General features: G+C 39.7%; 1 protein-coding gene across 4 annotated transcripts in view; it reads left to right on the top strand.

Moving 5' to 3' along the window:
- Positions 1 to 344: 344 nt before the first annotated feature.
- fam49al (family with sequence similarity 49 member A, like) overlaps positions 345 to 22193 on the top strand; it is a 43003-nt gene continuing 21154 nt past the window's right edge. The window contains exons 1-6 of one of the 4 annotated variants that reach the window (XM_082186919.1): positions 345 to 661; positions 8621 to 8713; positions 13164 to 13244; positions 16842 to 16963; positions 18210 to 18315; positions 20680 to 20816. In XM_082186919.1, coding sequence (XP_082043045.1) covers positions 13175 to 13244; positions 16842 to 16963; positions 18210 to 18315; positions 20680 to 20816 — 435 coding nt within the window. In that variant the 5' untranslated portion in view covers positions 345 to 661; positions 8621 to 8713; positions 13164 to 13174. Of the gene's footprint in view, positions 662 to 8620; positions 8714 to 8806; positions 9866 to 13163; positions 13245 to 13675; positions 13756 to 16841; positions 16964 to 18209; positions 18316 to 20679; positions 20817 to 22193 lie in introns of those variants that run through there. The other 3 variants (XM_082186916.1, XM_082186917.1, XM_082186918.1) reach the window with 3 other exon arrangements.

The raw sequence follows: 22193 nt of genomic DNA, 5'->3' as shown, positions 1-22193 counted from the left end.
CAATAGCTATTCTGGCCACTTAGACGTGCCTCATTTCACCTTCCCCATAAGCACAGCGACTCATCACCTTTTCGGAGGGGACACATCCATGTCACCCACCAACACAAACACACACACCTGCTGTTGTAGCCTGAAGGAGAAGGGTTAATTCCCCCCACCCTTATATACACAAACAAACAACACTCGTGCAAACCATCCGCTTGCATTCTCGCACCCCCTTCCCACCCCCCCAGCAGTCAGTTGTTAGTTAGGGGGAGGGGGTGTGAAGGGGAGAGGCTAGCGGAGGTCTTTGTGAGAGAGAGAGAGAGAGAGAGAGAGAGAGGAACAGAGCGTTCTATTTCTCATAGATGAGCAGCTGCTAGGCAGGACTGTCTTGAAAGCAGAGAGACAGTGAGAGAGACCATTTGGTGCCTAAACGCGAGCGAGGGAGGGGGAGAGAGAGACGCACACACTCAGCGTGAGCTTGTGGTTTAAGCAGACACTAGCCGTGCGTTTAGGGAAACCCACAGTCTCAGCTCCCTGGGATACAGGAGTGTTGTTTCTGGTCCTGCTCTTTTTCCCCTTTTCATTCTTTTATTTTACTCCCTCCATCCTTTCTCTTCTTCCTTTTGCCTACGGAAAGCGCTGGACCACTGTTTCCTCCCTGAAACACGCCGAGCCGGTAAGAGGGCACGCTAACTATTTCTGTTTCCAGCTTTTTGTGTGTGTCAGTATCTTTTTCTGCTTCATTCATCCTCATTGCTTGGGTAGAGAGAGATGCTGTTGATGTGCTAGCATGATACCTAGGTGATGCTGTACCGGCATCCATCGCAGCCGGCTTATACTGGGACTGGGTGCGGAAGAAGGAGGGATTGGAGGAGAGGGAAGGGAAGGGGGTGTTCTACTTTTTCAGCCCCACGATCGGTCAACTGGGGCTCGTCCTCTTTCACTGCAGCACATGGCAGAATGCACACACTGACACACAAACACACAACACTCCAGTTGTATTACACGTACGTGTCCTGTAAAACTAACCGTCTGCTTTAGTTAATGCACCTATTAGTCTAATCAATACTCAACCTTTGATAAGCCAGTGGTGCATAAGGAGGTGTTATGGGTAAATAGTTATGGATGTTCTCGTTGATCAACCCTTTTGTGGACATACAGTAGAAGCGTTTTCCCTTCAGGCAGAGTGATCTTCATAGAAATGACATTTTATTCCCCAGTGACATTTGCAGAGGCATTTGTTGTGAACGATAAACCACACAGGGCTAATTAGGTTGCATGCGGTTGTATGTGTGCAGCTTGTGCATTGTTATAGCTAAAAACATGTAGCATGTGAACAGCTGGGAGAAATGAATGAAATCATGAATGGAGAGATGAACCACTCCTTTTTTCGATTAGTTCTTGTTCTCATGAGCGGAATATGGGAGAGGAAATTCACACCTGACGGGGGGAAGAAAGGGGTAGATGTATGAATGAAGCCCTAGAATATGGAGTCTGGTCATACATGTCCGGAAATGAATGCTTTCGATTGTAAAAGACCCCTGACATGTCAGGAAAAAAAATCAGGTTGGGTGGCTACAAGATCTGTAATTTACTGAATATTTATTTGCAAGGGTAAAGAACAGCTTTAGTTTTCAATCATTATACATTGTTTTTTGCACAAGTAAAAAAAAAAGAACTTGAATTATACAAAATTTCATGTATAATCTACTCAAAATGAGCCTGATCACTGTTAAAATGCACATAAATGCAGTTGACAGCAAAATATAATGCATATGTGCAAATTGTATAGGTATGCATTTTACGAATACTTGAAATGCAGTTTAAACCAAAAAAGTTCTGAATTTTATCATTAAATTACTATATGCGTTATTATGTTAGTGCCGTATACACATCAAGATGTCAGTTTAGCAAAAATATGTGCTTTACCCTTATATGAAATCAAGCTGAGGCTGAAAATGTATTTACTTGTCTGTTGCTAGGACACTCCCTTTGAACATTTTATACGAGGCCTCTGATTGGCTGCAGCCAATGATGCAAGTTTCTCACCCCAAATCTTTCCCCTTCGCCCATGGAAACATGCCCGTCTGCATTTCTTCCTATCCTTCTCTCTATATCTCCATGTCACAGATCATCTGAACCTTGTCTCCATCCCGCATCTCTCTATCCCTTCTTTGTTTCAATCAGATGGATAGAGGGATGCTACAGAGCTGATCCTTTTCTCTTTGTTGTATTCTTATTTCAGAAAATTGTATATATAAAAAAAAATCTGCTGTCTGTAAGAAAGAAAAGCATTAAAGCTCAGTACAGTAGCAGTTCATTCTCAGCGTTCTGCTCTTGGCTGATGTGTGATTTCTGCGCCTGTGCTGGTGGCAAAGACTCTGACCCCCACCTTCACATGAGCATTATATATGTGCTGTACTGTAAGTGGGTCAGTGTAGAATATGTGGCATGACATGTGTGTCTCATGCAAGTGGCCTGAAGCTGGACAGTCATAGAGCGTGGGAATCAAGAGAGAAGGGGGCTGAATTGTCTTTGCTAACCTTGCCACAAGGTTCCACCATCTACACTGCAGCTTGACCCATGCGTTCATTATAATGCATATGTATCAAGCTCGGAGGCTGAATATCGTGCAGAATACCAATAACTTAATTTTGTCTAACACTCTTTTGTATTAGACCTAAACTGAAACCTTTTGAACACTTTTTAATACTGCAATTATTAAATGTAGCTTCAACTATCTAGCTTCACTTACCAAACAGAATAGAAAAAAATTACTGTTATCAAACAGGTTTTCCCTTCACACCAAGAACTTCCTTTTGCATTACTTGAGGGACAGTTCATCCAAAAAAATTAAATTCTTGATACCATTTATATCACTAACCCTAAGTTTCTTCAATCTTCAAAACACAAGATTTTTTGAAGAATGTTGGGGTTCAAGCAACAGTGGAATCCCATTGACTTCCATTGTATGGACAAAAAAACAGACGTTGTGCATCTGTACATGTGGAGTCATGTATGATTTATAAGGAACACCTTGCTGAACGATTTTTAGCTTAGTGCCATTTATCTCCATGATGATGCTGACATATTTCATGAGAGGCCTCATGGATTAACTTTGAAACCGCAATAAAACACAAGGCTAATTTTAAACAACCTGATAATACCGATGAATCAAATCGAACTAAATCCTTTGTGCTATCAAAATGCTGGATTAATGTCAACACTGCTAACTTCAGTTCAAAAGACATTTTTAATAAAAAAGACGAGGGATTACAGAGCCATTCTGGAGTGTAAAGGCACACATACTATTTTTGTATGGGTTTTTTTATCCCTGTCTGATCCCCTCTTAAAGTCCCACTATACTTTCACTTTAATGACTTTAATGACTTACAGGAATATCACAAATTTTGCCAATGGATCTTATGGCATATTAATGAAGTTTCAAAAGGAAGCTTAAAAATTTGTCTCGCTAAACGAGGTCAGGCTCTTTATCAAACTTTCTTTTAACACTTATAATTAATTGAAAGAATTTGCAACTTAATTTACCCTCAATGTGTTCAACTGGAAGGAACGTAATTGTGATTGATTTTGCCATTTTCGAGATCAGTGTCTTGCTTCAAGTGCATGTTGGCACTAATCCTTCAAATAAATGAAGCTCCATTTTCTTGCGTACATATACAATATGTACATCACTCAGAACAGATGTCACAGGAAATGGTTACAGATACTATATTAGGTCATGGTGACCTATGTCCACATTTGGATTTCCTACAGGCCTGAGGTGAGAGCAAAGGCTGAGACAGCGCTATGTGAGATGGTATATTTATCTGCACCCATTGCATATAGGCCAGACACTTTACACTGATTCAGACTCAGAAATCTGTTTCAGAAGGACAATAATGTATCTAGATGACAGAAGATAAGTTTCAGGACCTTTTTATGCTTTTGCATGCATTTTATGATCAGTGCATCACCACCTTCGGGAATATGAGGGTTGCAGAGGTATGTCTAAACTCAGTGTCCATTGTCCTGATGTCTTGCATGCTGTTATGGAAACAGCTTGCATAAATTTTAATTCTTAAATGATTAAGTGATTAAAATATCTAGCTTCACTTACCAAACCGAATAGCAAAAAATGACTTTCCTTAAAGGCTGATTCACACTATTGGGGCAGTGAGAACTAGACTGCTGTATAAGAAGGAGACTTTTGTTTTTTTGTAGACAGGCTCTGAGGGGCAGAGGCAAAGTGAGCAATGGTAGAGCTGATACCAGGTTTCTCATCTCCTCTTATCTGTCTATCTGCCCTGCAAAATCCGAGCAGCGAGAAAATGGAAGTTGCTGCCAGACATCCCACCAAAAGCTTTAATGAGCAATCAGAAGCTTGAGGAGCAAGTTAACACAAACCCAAATATCCCCGCTCAAAGTTTTTAAACTGGGTCATATTGAAATTTCCATTAGTTATGGGCATCAGAAGCCTCATTGTTGTCACGCTGTGCATACAAAATTTGTAATGGTTAATATTATTTAATGGACCTGACCTAACATGAATTAACAATGAAAAGTTTATATATTAACGTTAAAACATTAACATTAATAAAATACTGTAACAAATCATTTAAGTATAAGAAAAAGGATTTTATTTAAACTGATTTAAAATGAATACAAAGTAACAAAAAATAGTAATAAAAATAAAGGTTTGATTTTAAGAACCTTTTTTGTAACGTTTATACAAAAAACTGTGATGATCGCAACTTGTTCTCCAGTATAAATCTGCGTCTTAAAGCAAAGTCATCTGATAATCACTGCTTTATGATTCTTATTTCTCATATTTTGAATATTGCAAAGACATTTTGATCAGGTTAATTGTGGCTACCCTGCTAAAGATGCTGATCTTCGGGTTGCTAGTGTGCTGATGTCCCAGCAAGACTACTTCGGTCCACCAACTAGAACGACCAGCATAAACCAGCTTGGACCATTGGAAATTCATGTAGGTCTTTTCCAAATGGTTCTGAACTAAGACATCAGGCGTGATGGGCGCTTTATTCCAAGGAGATACAAGTGTTCTTACTATATTTAGTGACTGGTTTTGCTCCCTGACCTTGAGCAGGTGTGTTCCACAAGGGGAGTAAGGCGGCAAGAGAAACGGGTAAAACAGACACAAACTGGCAGGTAGACATTGTTTGCTTGATGAGCTGCCAGAATGGCTCAGTCACACCAACAGCAGAGACGATGTGTAAGGGTCTTTTGTTTAAACGTCACAAAGGGTGAAGACAGTGATATCACAATGCACGGGGCACGTGCCAGTGTCAAAATGTGTGGGTCATTCTCTTAATGATACTTTCCAGTGTTTTGCTATACTCTCAGGGGATGTTCTGTATCTTTCAAAAACAAGAGATAAAAATTAGCCTGAGGATAGAATTTGGTTACTACGGATCTGGATATTGCCACTGTATTTCTATTAAGAGGACAATGAAGCAAAACAGTGAAATCAAAAATCCATTTATCCACTCCTGACTGTTCGTTTGATGTTAGCTCATTGTTTTGCATTGTGGTTTGCTAATAAGGCTCTAAAAATGCAATTCATTGGAAAATTCCAAAATCTAAAGATTCATTTTGCTCTATAATTAAATTCTAGTCATCAAAAGGAATGAGCAAAAAGATGAGAGATTCTCTACAATCAAGACTTTTGTCTCCTGTCAAGCCCTTGAGCAAAGGCACACAATGCTAATTTGCAATTGCCCTCCGTGCTATTCTCCGGTCTCAGCCTTTTTTCTTCCAGCGCCGTGGATGGAGAAAGTGTGGGGGAGGGGTGGCGGTGGTGAATTGTTCCCTTCTTTCTCTCTCCTCTTTCCAGTACTAACATGTTTTGCTGTTCTCCAATATTGGCGTAGGTGACAAGGGGCTGATGATGGCCGAGCATCCTCAACCCTGTCAGCTGTAGCATTGGATTTCCATTCATTCGCTTCATTCGGCCCTGCCGCTGCCATCTCCCATCAAGCCCAGAGGCGAGCCCACTGTCAATACAGATTTCTCTTTGAGGACCCGCCGTGCTAGGCTAATGCTATCTCCACACACTGTGTAAGAGCTATAATGATGCCCATTAAAAAGTTGGACATGTCATAGACAGGAAGTGAGAGGGATAGGCAGAGTGAAAAAGGAGAAATCATCACTACCATTATTGCCTGACTTCCCTTGTGAAAAAGAAGTACACTTTAGCATACTTTTGAAAAAAATACTTATTGCGGAAGTAATACCCTTTCTAAGTATATACTTGAGTGCGAACTGAATTCAATGTTTTCGAACACTTAATTGCATGTTAATTGTAATTAGCTGGAACAATTTTGACCCACTTGTTGTAGGACTTAAGTCCATCTTTACATGTAATTTCATTATTCTTCTATTGGCTTTGAATTATGGTTAAAGTGGACTGCTGAATCAGGTGAATTTAGGTAAATTGCGCTGTTTTCACATTCCTGTCAAAAAGTAGTACAATTTTACAGAATTTAACGAAACCTGACAATACAAATGAAAGAGCTTTTTGCCATTTGTTCATTTCTTTTCATTACCCACACACTTTCATTATTCTTTGAAAGTGCTTCTGTGTTTTAAGTATATTAATGAGTCATTTTTGATAATGGCAGGTAGAATACTGTGGACTAGTTTCTCCCATACCGTTATAGTATAATAACTTTATGAATTTAAATCATAAATAAATGATGCCCCCCTCTAAAGGCACATTCCGATCAAACGGATGACTCATAAGGTTGATAATGTGTATTGGAGGCTTTTACTCTAGTTTGACTCTAATTTGCAAACAGCATTTTGTCTGAATGTTCGTTGCGACAATATTCTGAATAGAAAAATTGGTTTCTACCTATTCACACATTTACGTGTATTCATTTGGTAGGCGCTTTTATCCAAAGTGACTTACAAATGAAGAACATCACACTCAATTTACCATAAGAGCTTAAAATATTTGCAGAACGCAAGGCCAGACCAATGTGTTTTTTATGTACAGATGTGCAAATTGAACCTTTAGGGTTTACACAGCTTATCACTGGGGCAGTACCCTTAAAGGGACAACTTTGTACCTTATTTACCCCTAAAAGTTTCATAGTAGGGTACATATTACTTCCTCTAAAAGGTACTGATATGAGCATTTAAGGAGCAGATAAGGTACTGCCCCAATGAAAAGCTGCAGTATACCAGAAGGTACATTTGTTTGTGATAATGTAGAGCAGACTGTTTGAAATCTGAACAACCAATGAGATGTCCAGTGAGTCCGTAGGGGAGGCTAAAGCTTCTGCTTCAAAAACTGAAAATAAAGGTGACATTAGTGCAAATGGAACTATAAATGGGCTAAAATAACTTTAAGAGCCTTGTGTAAAGACTGAATGCAGAAGAGAACATCTGTTCCAGTTTCCTCAGAGAGCTCTTTATTGTAATGCAAGTCCTTTAGATTAAGTCCTTTTGAAGTTACTTTGACCTGACACGGCATTGTTAGGATGTCGCTGGCAAAGGTCAGAGTTCATTAAGAAATTCTTGACCTTGTGTTTTGTTCACTGTGACATGTATATCAGTCAAGACCTACATAGTACAAATCATTACAACTTTATCCTCTTACATTTAAACACTCTTTTTTTCTTCTGGGGGTGGACAGGTTTGATCTATGCACTAGGTATGGCCTCAAAGACATTTCTTGGTCCCAGGTGACCCTGGATGACCCTGTCCTCAGCACGGTCATTAAGTCTGAAGTCCCCCAATGCTGAAGTGAATTTAATTGCAGGTCATATACCGCTGGACTATACTGAAATGCCACAGCATGCATCCAACACGGTTATAAAGATTACTAGCTACTTTATAGAAAAACAAATGGTTATATGCTACCATTTAAAAGTTTGAACAGTTGAACGGTATTGTATATATTTTGATAATCAGTGTGTTGTTGTTTTTTAAAGGTAAAGCATACTTTCACTGCTTGAGTCAATGACACAAGACTCAATGTTTCCACTTTCTAGGAAAAATTTATCTACAAACTGCCTACTTATAATTGTCTGCATATTAAGCTAGCATCGAAAAAAACTCTTTTAACAACTTTAAATTTCACACTTCACCTTTAAACAGTAGAATGGATTCTGAGCCAGCCTGCATCATGCTGGTGTGGTAAATGATCCCCACATGTTATTGTAGAAGTATCAGATCAGTCATAAAGCCACTGCAGTGAGCAGATAGCTTTGTGTTCTGCGTGATGCACAATGTGCTGCACACTGCCTCAGATTTATGAGAGACATTGCCGCATAATGCATTGAGCTAACCATTTACGTGGCTCCTTATTTGGAGGGTTATACTGGGGTGGGCGAGTGTGTTTGCTGGATGTAATGATAGATTGGTGGCTGGCCGTGCCACTCAAGAAATGAATCAGATTGTGACTTGTCAAATATATATAATATATCCCTCCCCAGAGGTTTATCACTTTATTGTCTGCCAAAGTGACTGCTTTAAAACAAGCCTCTGTATGTAAGCACAGCCATAATAACCTCAGACCCACATATGACCCTGCCATACTGTTCAGATTCTGAACCTTTTCTCTGAATTCAACTAATCTGTCTTTATTTTTTGTTGTTTCTCTCAGGTAGTGGAGGCTGATGCTGTGATACTGCAGGAGAAACATACAGGCTCTCATTTGATGCAGTGAAGTGCTCTGTGAGGAAAATAGCAAGCAAAGGTATGAACCAAAAACAATGCAGCCACATTCGCCAAGCCATATGGAAGCATGTGTGATAGAAGGCAAAAAAGCCTCAGAAGTGTCTGAAAGCAACTGTATTCCGTCTGCCCACTTTGTGATGGTGCAGATTTTCTTATCGGTTTCAGCACAAACAGCAGAGTCACAACTCCAACAAAAAATAGCCTATGAACAGATGCCATGCAGAAACATTTATAGGCATCCGTTTCGTCCGTTCATCTCTTTATACGCAGTAATAAAATCATGAACAGATATTTGAGACAAAAGCTTTACTGTTAAAGTTATGCAACATCCTGGATTTGATATTACAATAAATATGCATTTCCCTGACCAGGTCTGGACTAGTCTGAACAGACCAGAAAGAGACAGTGTGATATTGCTGTAAGCACAAGATTTTCAGTTTAGTTTCTACCTCAGTCAGTTGCAATCATTTTTTTTGTTTTTTTTTGGTCAGCCCAACAAGCTTCCACCAGGGTCACTTCCTAATAACTAAGTACACTGGGGCTCTGTTCTCAATATTTAGTTCTACAAAATCAGCTTTATTGAATTGTCTTTCTTTTTTAGATTAAACCCAAACCCAAATTTTAATATACCGTTCATTTCAAACCAGAAAATAGCAAAAAGACTGGGTACTTTCTCTTATTGCAGAGCCCAAAACAACAGTGCTTTTTTTAAACTCAGTAGAGGAGATGTTTCGTACACAGGAAACTGCAGCTAGAGAGTTCAAGGCATCGTTAAACCCATGCACTAGTTCAAGCCACCTTTTCTCTAACCTCTTACCCTATCAAAACCAAGCGTACACACACAGTGGCACCACAGAGAAACGGTTTAACCAGGCTCTTTTAAATGAAGCCCTGCCTTTAAATAGCAGTCAGAAAAAGAGAAGTGTGAAAAGAGCAGAGCGATGTTGAACGCAGAGCTGCAGAGGGGACCGTTGGTAAGGCTGAGAGAGTTCCTGTGGGGCTGTACGGCACCGACCGCATTAAGACGGACTCTTCACAGCTGGGCTCAGGGACAGCTCTGGAGGAGGAGTACTGGGAGGAAGAGACTGAGATAGGAGTGGGAAACGGAGAAGACTAGCACAGTGAGGCTTTAAGGAAAGTTGGAAGAGGGAAGGCAAACATTTGTTGGCTGGTAAGTAATCGACAGTCATATATGTCAAGCTGTGTGATTTTTTTGTTGACATGACAGCTGCAGAAGTTTAATTGCAGGTTGACACTTTCCTGAGTGAGAGCTTTGGTTAGACACGGTTGATGGAACTGAGGTTTACTTCACAGTTTACTTACTCAGTAGACAGACAGACAGACAGATAGATAGACAGATAGATAGATAGATGACAGGCAGACAGACAGACATACAGACAGACAGACAGATTGTTTGAGGTCTTCTAATAGACTGTTGTATACTTTAGACTTGGATTTGGCTGGTAGCTTATGAAAGCCTCAGATAGACGGCAGAGGCAATGTGGTCCAGCCATGGAAACAGGGCTCTACTGGTGGTTGCCAGGAGACAGGCAGAAGGGGGTGATACTGCCTCTTAAGTGATAAACAGGCTGAGAGGAGCCATCTTTGCCTTGTGTGCTATACGCAAAGGATAGGGCTTGATATGGAAGATATAGAAGGCGAAATATGAAACAGTCAGATTCTTATTTCTAATCTTATTTCAAACACTGCCCATTTGCACATTTGTGTCCCTTGGGAAATGATAGGTTTGTGCTATTATCAATGCCATGATAATCCAGCTATTTTATTATTTGAATGTTTCTAGATAGCATTGTGTCCAGAATTATTCCTCTCATGCAAGCTATTACCAAGATAAGCTGCAACATTTGGTGTCCATTACCAGCTGGAATTGATATTTAGCATATGCAGATTGAACAAACTGAACAAACAGAACAGTTATGTTGATATTACAACAATGTTCTAACCAAATGCAATATAATAAAGCAATAAGCACCAAAAGCATGTTTTTGTCCAAACCAGCAGTGAATGCGACAAGCAACAAGACGTTTTGTCACGCTGGGTAGCCCCCACCCACAGTGAAATCTCATTGGCACAAAATCCTGCTCAACATAACTGATTTTCTATTATTGTATCATGTCACATAGCAATTTCGCTTAAAGATGGATGAAGTTCGCTACTCCTGTCTCGTGTGCTTCATTACTTAATAACTCCTGACAGACACCACAAATTGGCGATGAGGCTTAGGCATTTTTTCCTTGGTCGTGTTGGTCACGAAGATGGTTGTTGCTAACGTGCCTTTCCTGAGTTTATTCCTGCCTTACCCCAGTGAGCCGGCTTCGGATTTTTGAAAATGATCTCTATGGGTTATTGATGACACAAGGTATGCATGGCCGGACAAAAGACAAAGGGCTGTACTGCTTCAATGCCTCGGTACAGAGGGACAATGGATTTTCTACTCTTTGCCTAACACATGTAAGATGTATGGATGCACTGAATGCCTATTTCGTGACTTTGTTACTTCCATAAACGCTGTCAGGTACTTCATGAGACATTACAGTACATTGTAGCTTTGCGAGAGCTTGTTGTTTCATGTGAGTTCAGAGCCAGTACTGAAGGAATGATACGCAATCAGTTAGTAGAGAATGTGCTTCGCCCACGAATACGTGAGAGACTTTTACTGGAAACTGATCTTACACTGGACAGAGCTGTTATAGCAGGCCAGTTTGGTGGTTGATTTGGTGGTTGACAGTGAATCTTCCGTATCTATCCTGCCCTACAGCACTTACATACCATTTCAGTAACTGAAACCCAGTCAGATTTGTGACGCATTCAAAAGCCCAAATTCCAGTGGTTAGGTATCTGTCATCGAATGTCTCCGTACATGACCACCCAGTACCTGATACATTTTTCATTGTGGACAAAGGGACACCACTCATGGAGAGGGACCTGTCTGCATTGCATGCGAGGAAAACAATCAAGTCCTGCATCCTAACGCCTTTCCTATGATTGCTTCTCCTGTGCCAGTCTTTCAGCACACTGTTGATGAGTCAACTGAGTTTGGATGTGCTAAAAACTTTATACACTGCATACAGATGGATGAAACCGTCACACCTGTGCACCAAAAACTAGCCGTCTGCTACTCTCTGTGGGGCCGCCATTTCACTCTACGTACAGTCTATGTGCTCCGCACTCACCAACTGACATGACTGTTTCGCCGAAGAGTTACGCAGCTGTAACACAAAGTGAAAAAGTACACTGATGCTAAGTGGGGTGCTCGTCCTCATTGTTTCCAGGATGGGGATAAAGTGAGGGTACGGAACCCCTTGCATGTTCACACAGAAAGGGACACAGAAAGTGTCAAAAGACTAAGTGATGGAAAGACATGGAATGCTTCCCATCTCACTGCATTTCCATACACACCAACAACTCCAGCTGAAAACACTGCTCATACACACACTCATACCACTAGACCTAAACGGGATGTTCGAAAATCTAGACTTCAGATTATCTTATCAGATTTTCTTGTGGTGTGAGGTGTGTTAAGAGTGAGGAATCTGCTCGGAAGAACGTCAGAGCCAACCCAATTTCATGGCAATTCGTACAAATTTTACGAGGTGACTAATTCATACGAATTCATACGAATGACCTACACCTGACCGCGCCCCTAAACCTACCTGTCACATGGCTTTAGACAAATCGTACGAATTCGTAACATGTTGGATATTTATGATCAGAAATCCTGTTGTGTGGGGGTAACCCAGAGAACAAACACTCATGCACTCTGTAGATTGTCACGTGGAACAAAACTATACCAAATCAGAAAGCAAGCAGATGGAAGCATAACGATTTCATCCAAACCTTTTAGTGTGGGCCAGCCTTTAGATCTGATGTGTTGTTCTAGATCTGTGTGGATGTGTTTGCATTGTTGGCGCAACTCTGATGTTATATTCTGTTCTTTAAAAAAATGGGAAAATAGGTTGTGAAGTCTGAACTGCTCAGTAATGACGTAATGTGTGGAGAACGGAAGAGTAAACAAGATGGATGAAGTTCGCTACTCCTGTCTTGTGTGCTTTATTATTTAAAAACTCCTGACAGATACCACAAACATCTTTGAATGCATGCATACAATTTTTGACAGCCAAGAAAAACTAGGAAAATTCAACAACTTATTCTTGTTCACGCACCAAATATTTAAACCAAAGTTATATATCACTCAATGTTTTGTCAAAACGTTCATTTTGCTGATGCTGACACAAATAGTATTTTCGCTACATACCGCATGAGAAAACTAGCATCATTTTTTTCTTTTCCAGCATTTCACAATATACATTCTGGCCTCTTACTACAGCATATGAAATCATCCAGTGCTTTTACAGTGAAAACACACACTGACAGTCTAGAATTCTTGCTAATGAATATAATCTAGGTTGTATTTCTTTGTACTGTATGTATTTGTCTTCCTTGCCCAGGTTTGCCGGCCATGGGGAACCTCATTAAAGTCCTTGGCAAGGATTTAGAGAACTGTCCTCATTTTTTCCTGGATTTTGAAAGTAAGTGTTTCGCTGGTGTACAGTGTGTGTACGTGTGCTCAGATGTATATGTGTGTGATTGGAGATGGAGGTATCAGGGTTGGAGCAGATATAAATGCATCCTCTAGGTAGATTAAGACAGACTTTTGTATTTGGAAACTATTTCTTTTTTCTCTCTTAATGTAGAAGCCAACCAAAAGTTCATTCATTTCCCCTCATGTATAGAAAGGGAGCAGAAAGAAAGAGTTTCAGTGTGATCCAAGTGACCATATTAACATCACCCGAGAATCTCTCGTGTCCGGAGCGACAGCGAAAGTCCATCCCAAACCCTATACGCCCGACCCCATCATCCCCAGACACCACGCACATTCACACGAACACACACCCAACACCAGAGACACGTCTGCCACACCTCCCATGACCCACATGCTTCTCCCTTCTCTCTGTTCCAGGGGGATCATGGGAAATCTCCTGAAACTGCTGGCTTGCACCGATCTTGAGCATGGCCCAATAGTTTTCCTTGACTTTGAACGTGAGACCATCAGCTTTTTATGTTTTGAGTTTGCTTTTCTTTCCCTTCTCATCACGGTTCCTCCTCATTCGTTATCCTCTACATTTTCACTTCCTTTTCTCCGCCATCCCTCTGTTTGTGCATCAATGCTTGGCATTCAAGGGGTTTTTCGGTGACCTCAATTTGTGACGTGCCTTTTTTTTTTGCGCTTATCTCCAGGTCGACTCCGATCCGCTGAACTAAAGGTCGTCGTACGAATGCCACGCTTTTTTCAGCAGTTAGAGTGGGATGGAAATAATCACATAACACTTAACTTATCTCCTCTTTTTCGCCCAAAACTTTGCAGACTTGTAAAGTGTGTTGGCGCCATAATCTGTTCCAGTATGTCCTTGTACATCTGGATGTGTGTGTGGATGCATTATTAACCAGTTTGAGGATTTAAGGAAGTGGAAATAGAAGCTGCTTTTTGAAAGGGGAGCCTCAATTTCCTTTCTCTGATGTCGTGTTCCCTTTTAACCCTTACCTCTCTCTCCTGAGTAATTCTTCCTTTTATGACACCTCTAACAGCTACATGCCTAACATCTCCTATGTTTATGGAGGAAATAAAACACCTGTCCTTCAAGTGTGAGAACCCGGAAGACTTAGAGCGGTTGTTGTCCAGTCTATACCATGAAATGCAGGCTTTCCTTCCTCTAAAGAATATTTAAATTGGCAGGGGATGTTCTTAAAGTGACACAAGCCATACAGTTTAATGCCTTTGGTTGTGATTCACTATAGAGTCAATGACACATGTTCATTTTCTTCCCAATGTATTGATTAATTGACTTAAATACACCTCTTCTATGATGGACATTTGTTCAATTTCTACATTAAAATTCATTTTGATATTTATTTGTGGGGCTTAAAGTAAAAAATGTCTCAGTGGTGTAAATGACCTAAGATCATAATAAGAGAAATTTCTAAATAACAATAATTTGGCATAATCTTTAATCATTTCTTAAAAAGCAGTGAAGCTATTATAATTAAAATATTTTATGTTATTAACATTAACATTATTAACATAATTGAATATGATTAAATGTTATAATTGGTGTAAACAACATGCAGGAAGCCAAGTTGTTTTCATGAAACGAGATAAAACGAATTATAATCACATCAACGACCCCTGTATACTTTCATAACTTTGGAGCAAGTTTCTTAAAAATATCAGATAATTTGACGTTTTAAAGACATAGCAAGCTTGGTTCAGGTCAAGTGTGCCGCACACGTCCTGCAAAGTGAAGGCAAAACATTTAGATCGCCAAAAGTCAAACTGAAAACATCTAATCAACAAGAACACAAATATTACATTTCATGGCACATGTGTTTTAAACTAAATCTTGACAATTCTTACTTGTCATTGACCCTATAGCAGAATCCATGAAATATAAAGAAGTAATATCAAAACGTTACACAAGCAAAACATTTGGACAACAGCCGCTCACCTGATCTTGGCTTTTTGAATTTGTGACTGTAAATCAATGATCACCTCTGTTACACAGCACTGGTTTACATTTCCTTAGCTCTAAAATGGGGTTACTGTGCCACTAATGGCATTCATACAATTATTATATCTCAAATTCAAGACACAAAAACAAGGCTTTTGTGGAAATAGGCTTTAAGCTCAAGATCAGATCAGTTTTACTGAATTGCTGATACAAGTGATGAACCAAAAGGTGTGCAAAAGGGAAAGCAAACATTACAGTACCACTGTAGCACTGATGTTAGTCTTCACACACTCTGTTCTTTGAAGATCACAGGCAGGCTGAGCAAGCAGACCCGGAGGTGACATGATTGGGAGGAGCCACTGGCAATTACACTGAAGTGTAGTGTGTGTGTGTGTGTGTGTGTGTGTGTGTGTGTGTGTGTGTGTGTGTGTGTGTGTGTGTGTGTGTGTGTGTTGCTCAGCTGATAGCACAAACATCTATATACATTACAGCCCCTCCGTTTGGATACGGTATAAGGCACTTATAAATTAGGCAAAGAGACCCCTGCTCCACAAGGATCACTTATCGTACAGAGGCTTGGGGAGACTAAGAAATCTGATCTAGGAAAGACTTTTAATGACAGCACTACACAAGATGCCCTTCGCTGCAGTTTTTACACTGCTTACACTCTTAAAAATAAAGTTCTTTATTGGCGTCTATGGTTCCATGAAGTACCTTCAATATCCATAGAACCTTTCCCATGCACTAAAGGTTTGTTAAAGTGGAAAATGGTTATTTAGATTATTAAAATGATCTTTCCACTATTAAAAAAAAACATAAAATAAAAATAAAGAATTGTACACTGAAAGGCTCATTGGGGAAACAAATGGAATCGCTGTGAAAACCCCCTTTTTGAAAGCTTTATTTACCAGAGTGTATCCTGTGGTTGAAAACTAAAAGCTAAATGGAGAGGTCCACCATCGAAATGGATGTCCACCAGGGGGCGATATTCTGTAGGGTATTCGTTTGCCTTTGCTTTCCTGCCTCCTATCATCGGCTTATTAATCAAATGTCTGTGACACTCGCTGTGTTGGAAGCTGACACGACTCTTTAAAACCCATCCTAGCCTCGCCAGCAACTCCACATGGAGCCGCTTCACTGGCCGTGGCCTTTCGTCGACACTTCCCACTAGAGCTGTTGATATCAAGCCCAGCAAATCCTAACATACACCGACACAACCTAAATCCTCCTCATGTACTTCTGACTCACAATTACACCATCATCATTACCAGATTAATCCACATGGATTTATGGTTCCTAACTTTCAAAGCCCGTTGGAAAGAGCTTCCCCCTCCGGGTGCCAAAGAAAGATGATAATTCAATGTTAGCGCCATATTAACTCACACCATGAAGCTTTATTTCAATTAATTTTCCAGTTTTTAGATGTAACTCTGACTTGACTGGTTGAACACAGTCTAGTTGATCCAAAACATAACTTTTACCCAATAGGACAATAGTTTGACAGTGTGACAGAGGTGATATATGAAACTCAGGTAGGCCGAGCGAGGAATTGAAAAAGGTTTATCGTTTTGGCATTTGACTATCACATTTTGACTGACTCAAACTGATTTCTGCCCACAGATGCTCAGCCCACAGAGGCCGAGACAGCCGTGTATAACCAGGTTAGTGCTGTGCTGGAAGAGGCCCATGGGATACTGGCAGAATTACAGTCTTACAATGGAGCAGGACAAGAAATAAGAGAGGTAGGGCTATGACTCAAAAATGTTACATTTTCTGAAGAAAATGTGTGGTGTTTACCTGTGCAAAACTAGGGTGCTAGGGTGTTCTGAGTAGTTGCTTACTCATTCAAGTTAAAAAAGCCCATCTTGAATTCCCATTCTGGAATCAAGTATGAATTTTATTTCATCACCCTCCAGGCTATTATTGTAAGCATACATCTTCTCAACAATGATTTGAATTATTGTCCAGTACAATTGTATGAATTGTTTTAAACTGGAAAATCTTTTGCAAATCACTAATGGAAAATTTGATAAATGTATCGGTTTTATTTATTACATAATATATACACTACCGTTGGAAAGTTTGGGTGCAGTAAATTATTTTTATTTTTTTTGAAAGAAGTCTCTTATGCTAGTCAAGGCTATATTTATTATTATCAAAAAATAAATTTAAATAGTATAACAATTTCAAATAACTGTCTTCCATTTTAATATATTTTAAAATGTAATTTACTCCTATGATGGCAAAACTTAATTTTCAGCAGCCATTACTCCAGTTATCAGTGTAACATGATCCTTCAGAAATCATGATTTGCTGCTCAAGAATAATTTCTTATTATTATCAATGTTGCTTAATATTTTTGTGGAAACCATGATACATCTTTTTTCAGGATTCAAGAATAGCTTTTATTTGAACTAGAACTAGTTTGTGACAAATGTTTTTACTGTCACTTTTGATCATTTAATGCATCTTTGCTGAATAAAGTATACATTTCGGCAACACTTTAATTTAAGGTGATGTAGTTACACGTTACTACATGTACTTACCATAATAATAACAACAGTAAATTATGCATAATTACAAGCAACTAACCCTAAGCCAAACCCTAACTCTATAGTAAGTACATGTAGTTAATTCATATTACTCAGTACTTATCTGAATAAGTACAATGTAACAGCGTCACCTTAAAATAAAGTGACATTAGTGGTGTTGCTTTATTAGAAAAACAACTGCTAAGAATTATTCATCCCAAGCCTATTATAAAGCACATAGGCATTATAAGGCATTAGTTTAAGCAGGTTTGTTGGTTTGAATCATTCTGCGCAGGAGTTATTCAGCTGTGAATGTTTCACATGGCTGAAGAAGCCCTACAGCATACAGTGTAAATTCATTTAAAAGTATACAAATGACCTTGAGTTTAGTCAATGTAAATGAATAATTTTGTTTGACTGTCGGTCTCAAGTGTTCCTGCTCGTCCTTTCTCTCCAGGCGATTCAGAACCCCAATGACCTCCAGTTGCAGGAGAAAGCCTGGAATGCAGTCTGCCCTCTTGTGGCCAAGCTCAAGAGATTTTATGAATTTTCTCTCAGGCTAGGTAAGTGGGTGGCCATTTTTTTTTTTCAGTTGTCTTTTTTTATAGTCATATAATGGGCCTTGCATGCACGAGTCAACCAACGCGCTGACCGTGCGTACAACGAGTGGTGCAAGCATCCGTTTCTGTCCTCCTCTGCAGCTGACCTCACAAAGAGTTGGCATGGCAACCGTGGCAGCAGAACCTAGAGGAGGCTGACAATTCAGTAAACTCAGTTTGCAATAGTCGATCGCCTGCCTCTTTTTTCACAGCAGTGCTGACTAGTGAGAAACGCAGATCTTTGGCCTGACAGATAACATGCAGATAAGCCTTCCCTGCCGAACTATGGCATCGCAGTGACTCATGAGAAAAAGAGGCTCCACCCTATTCAACACATCCTGCCATCCGCAATATCTGGTCCCCGGCTAATAGAGTCAGGTTTCTCGGTAGGTCTCCAGATAAAACATATCAGCTCCTTATTTATAGTAGGGCTGCTGCATATTTCATGAGAGGAAAGGATAGCTCCTCTGGAGACATGCTTAGGCATACTATGACATTCAGAGATGGCTAAGCTCTGATGGTGTAGCTGTACGTCTTTTAGTCACCAAACAGGAAACATACGCTAAAGGTGATGATACACAGGGCAACTTTTTGAGCAATGTTGCTGGGCAATCTTGCAGAGTGATTGTTGCTTGGGCACTTTCCCATTGAAAATGGGCAATACATTTCTATCTGGATAATTTAGATCGGTCGTGGGCCCTGTGTCTCATCCGGTTGCCCGTTGACAGCATCATTGCTCAAAAACTTGCCCTGTGGATCATCACCTTTTACACCGGTAAGACGTACAGCACAGATCTACAGCATAAATTCACTGTCATTAGATAACATTAATGCAGTGATAATACTGATGATACTGCAATAACACTGCTTATGACTTGTCTCTCTGGAATATTTGCTTCTGATAGATCAATAATGCCACAGAGTGGTCATATATATTACCATTCAAAAGTTGACTTGAGCCAGTAAGACTTTTTTTTAAATGTTTTTAAAAGAAGTCAGACGAAGATCACATATAATTTTCCACAAAAGTCAAAAGTCAAAACATTCCTTTTTGCCATAATTCAGTGAGATTTTTGTATGCACAAGGAGTCTGACAACAGCCGGTGTGCTCCACATGAGATCTGATCTGACTATCATTGAGTCCATCTGGGATTACATGAAGAAACAGAGAAACTAAATCCAGAAAAACTGCGGCATCATCTCCAAGAGGCTTGAAGAAACCTATATTGCAAAGCTACAGTACTGTGAAAAGTTTTAGGCACGTGTGTAAAAACGCTAAGACTGTTGATGCTTTCAAAAAATAATGTAATAAATAGATTTTATTTATCAATTACCTTCTATTAACTATATCAAATCAATGTTTGGTGTGACCACCCTTTGCGTTTGAAACAGCTTTTGTCCTCTGTACACTTGCACATTGTTTTTCGCGTAGCTTTTCTTCTGTCAGTTTTTTCTGTTTCTTCATGTAATCATACCAGCTGTTGTCAGACTCCTTGTGCATACAAAAATCGTATGTACTGGATTATTACAATAATGGCAAAAGGAATGTTTGGAAATGTAAACTGATATTTCCTACTGACACACTAAAGCAAAATATATAAATAACTGGCTTAAAACCATTTTTTTTTGTGAAAAAACTAATGTGCCTAAGACTTTTGCACAGTACACACACACACACACACACACACACACACATATATATATATATATATATATACACACATACATACACACACATTTACAAACTTTTATGTTAGATGTGATTAATCATGGTTAATCGATTTGACAGCACTAATTTAAACCTATATTCATCAATATCTGCATCCATGCATGATACATTTGTCATGTCAGTCACTCATTTTATCATTTATTAATACATTAGAGGTTTTAAAATGAACTGGAATTTTAAAAGCAACCAGCATTTGTGATCATGGTCATATACTGCAGTTTGGAGTCATTAATGCTTGCATCAGCTGCGGATTCCAACGGTCTTCAGTATCTAGGCAACACTGATAGGATTACAGGTTCTTGTGATAAACTGCAGCAATTACAAAAATACAAAAGAGAGGCGTTAGAGGTAACAATGATAACTGTTGTGCTGGTAACCATGGAGATTAAATACATTGCAGTGCTGCGCTATTGGTACATTATGCTGCGTGGATTACAAATTTGATTAAAGGTTAGATGTGTGGGAGAGAGTGAAGAGATGATAAAAAGCTTAGGAAAACTTGAGGGATGACAACAGTATTCAATGTGAATGAATTTGAAAAAACGAATTGCTACAAAAAAAATTACTGTAAAAATCTGTAATCAATTATCTCTTCGCAGAAAACGCCCTGCGCAGTCTATTGGAGGCCCTAACTAGCCCACCCTACGCTCCCATGCAGCATCTGGAGAGAGAGCAGGCCCTCGCCAAACAGTTCGCAGAAATCCTGCACTTCACTCTCAGCTTTGATGAGCTTAAAGTGAGTGTTTCTCACGCATTACTCTCTTTGATTTCATGTGGCATGAGTTCTGCTAAAATATTCAGCCCTGCACTCAGTCAAGCCTCTTCACACTGATGTTCTCTGAGAGTCACGTCAAGCAAAATGTCTAAATGACAACACTATTAGCTGGTTTGTCTCTAAAATGCACCCTAGAGGATGGACATTTAAGAAATAATTCTCCAAATTCTCCCTAGTACATTCTAGGGCTTTTCATTCTGCGCTTAAACCCGGGTTATCATTGTTATAAACCATGCATTAAGGAACATTCCACAGTAGCGGGTTAGCACTGCTTTTTACCTGGGATTATAAAACCCTGCTCTGGAGTTGCCAAACCCGCATTACGGTGCCAAACGTGTACAGTGTGGAACGAATACGGTGTTAGAATGTTAGATGCTTAGCAACCGAAAATTAATTGCATGCCTTATATTTACGTCAAAACCCATAGGAAAATCTTGAGGGAACCACTGGGGAATTAGTCTTCTGGGTTTTAATGTCATCCCTGCACCACTCCGGCTGTGTCCGAAATCGCCCTCCTATACCCTTAAATAGGGCACTATTTGAGGGAAAAATCATTAGTAGTGGTGTCCGAAACCATAGTAGACATCATCGAGTGCACTTATTCAATCCCACAATGCACTGCAATAACGAGTGTACAACCAATGTACACTCAACGGCTAGAGAATACCCATAATGCACTGTGACAGTCGCGCCAAATTAATTCCCACCTCTCGCCAGAAGATGACGCCCGCAGCTGAATCATCCATCCATCCATTTTCCAAACTTGTACATGTGGGTACAGTGTAATATCAAACAGGGAAAAATTCCTTTTGAATTGATTATTGTTTAATTAAGATTTAAACATGCTAGGTTCCACGCTGAATCTTTTCATTACTACTGAAGTAGCCAGTATGCTAAGTTTCAAACGATTATTAAACAGCTCTCAATGTCCGAATTCGCTCACTCGTGTTCATTCACTCTTTTAAGGGAACTATATTAGTGGAGTAATGTAGGGAAGAGTGAATGAGGGTATAGGGGGTGATTTCGAACACAACTTCGACTCTACAACTGGTCAAGTGCTGCATTCGTAGAATCAATGACACTGACACCGCAAATATGCAGATAAGAATGTTAACCCAAGTGTTTAGGAATATAATGTTATAATAATAGCTAAATAACCAGGATTAATTGTTAACCCATAAAGTTTAAGCAGTGTGAAGCGTGAAGCAAGATAACTCAGGACTCCATTTACCCAGGGTTTAGAATGACCCAGGGTTAACTATTTCAAGTGTGAAAAGCCCTTCTCTTTGTCTGAGAAATAATATGCACTGAAGACTGCTTTGATCTAAATCCTGTCTT

The sequence above is a fragment of the Leuciscus leuciscus genome, assembly GCF_965113295.1.
Source record: "Leuciscus leuciscus genome assembly, chromosome: 12".
Classification (NCBI taxonomy): domain Eukaryota; kingdom Metazoa; phylum Chordata; class Actinopteri; order Cypriniformes; family Leuciscidae; genus Leuciscus; species Leuciscus leuciscus.
Note: the sequence above shows the minus strand (reverse complement) of the source record. Positions and strands in the feature narration are given on the sequence as shown.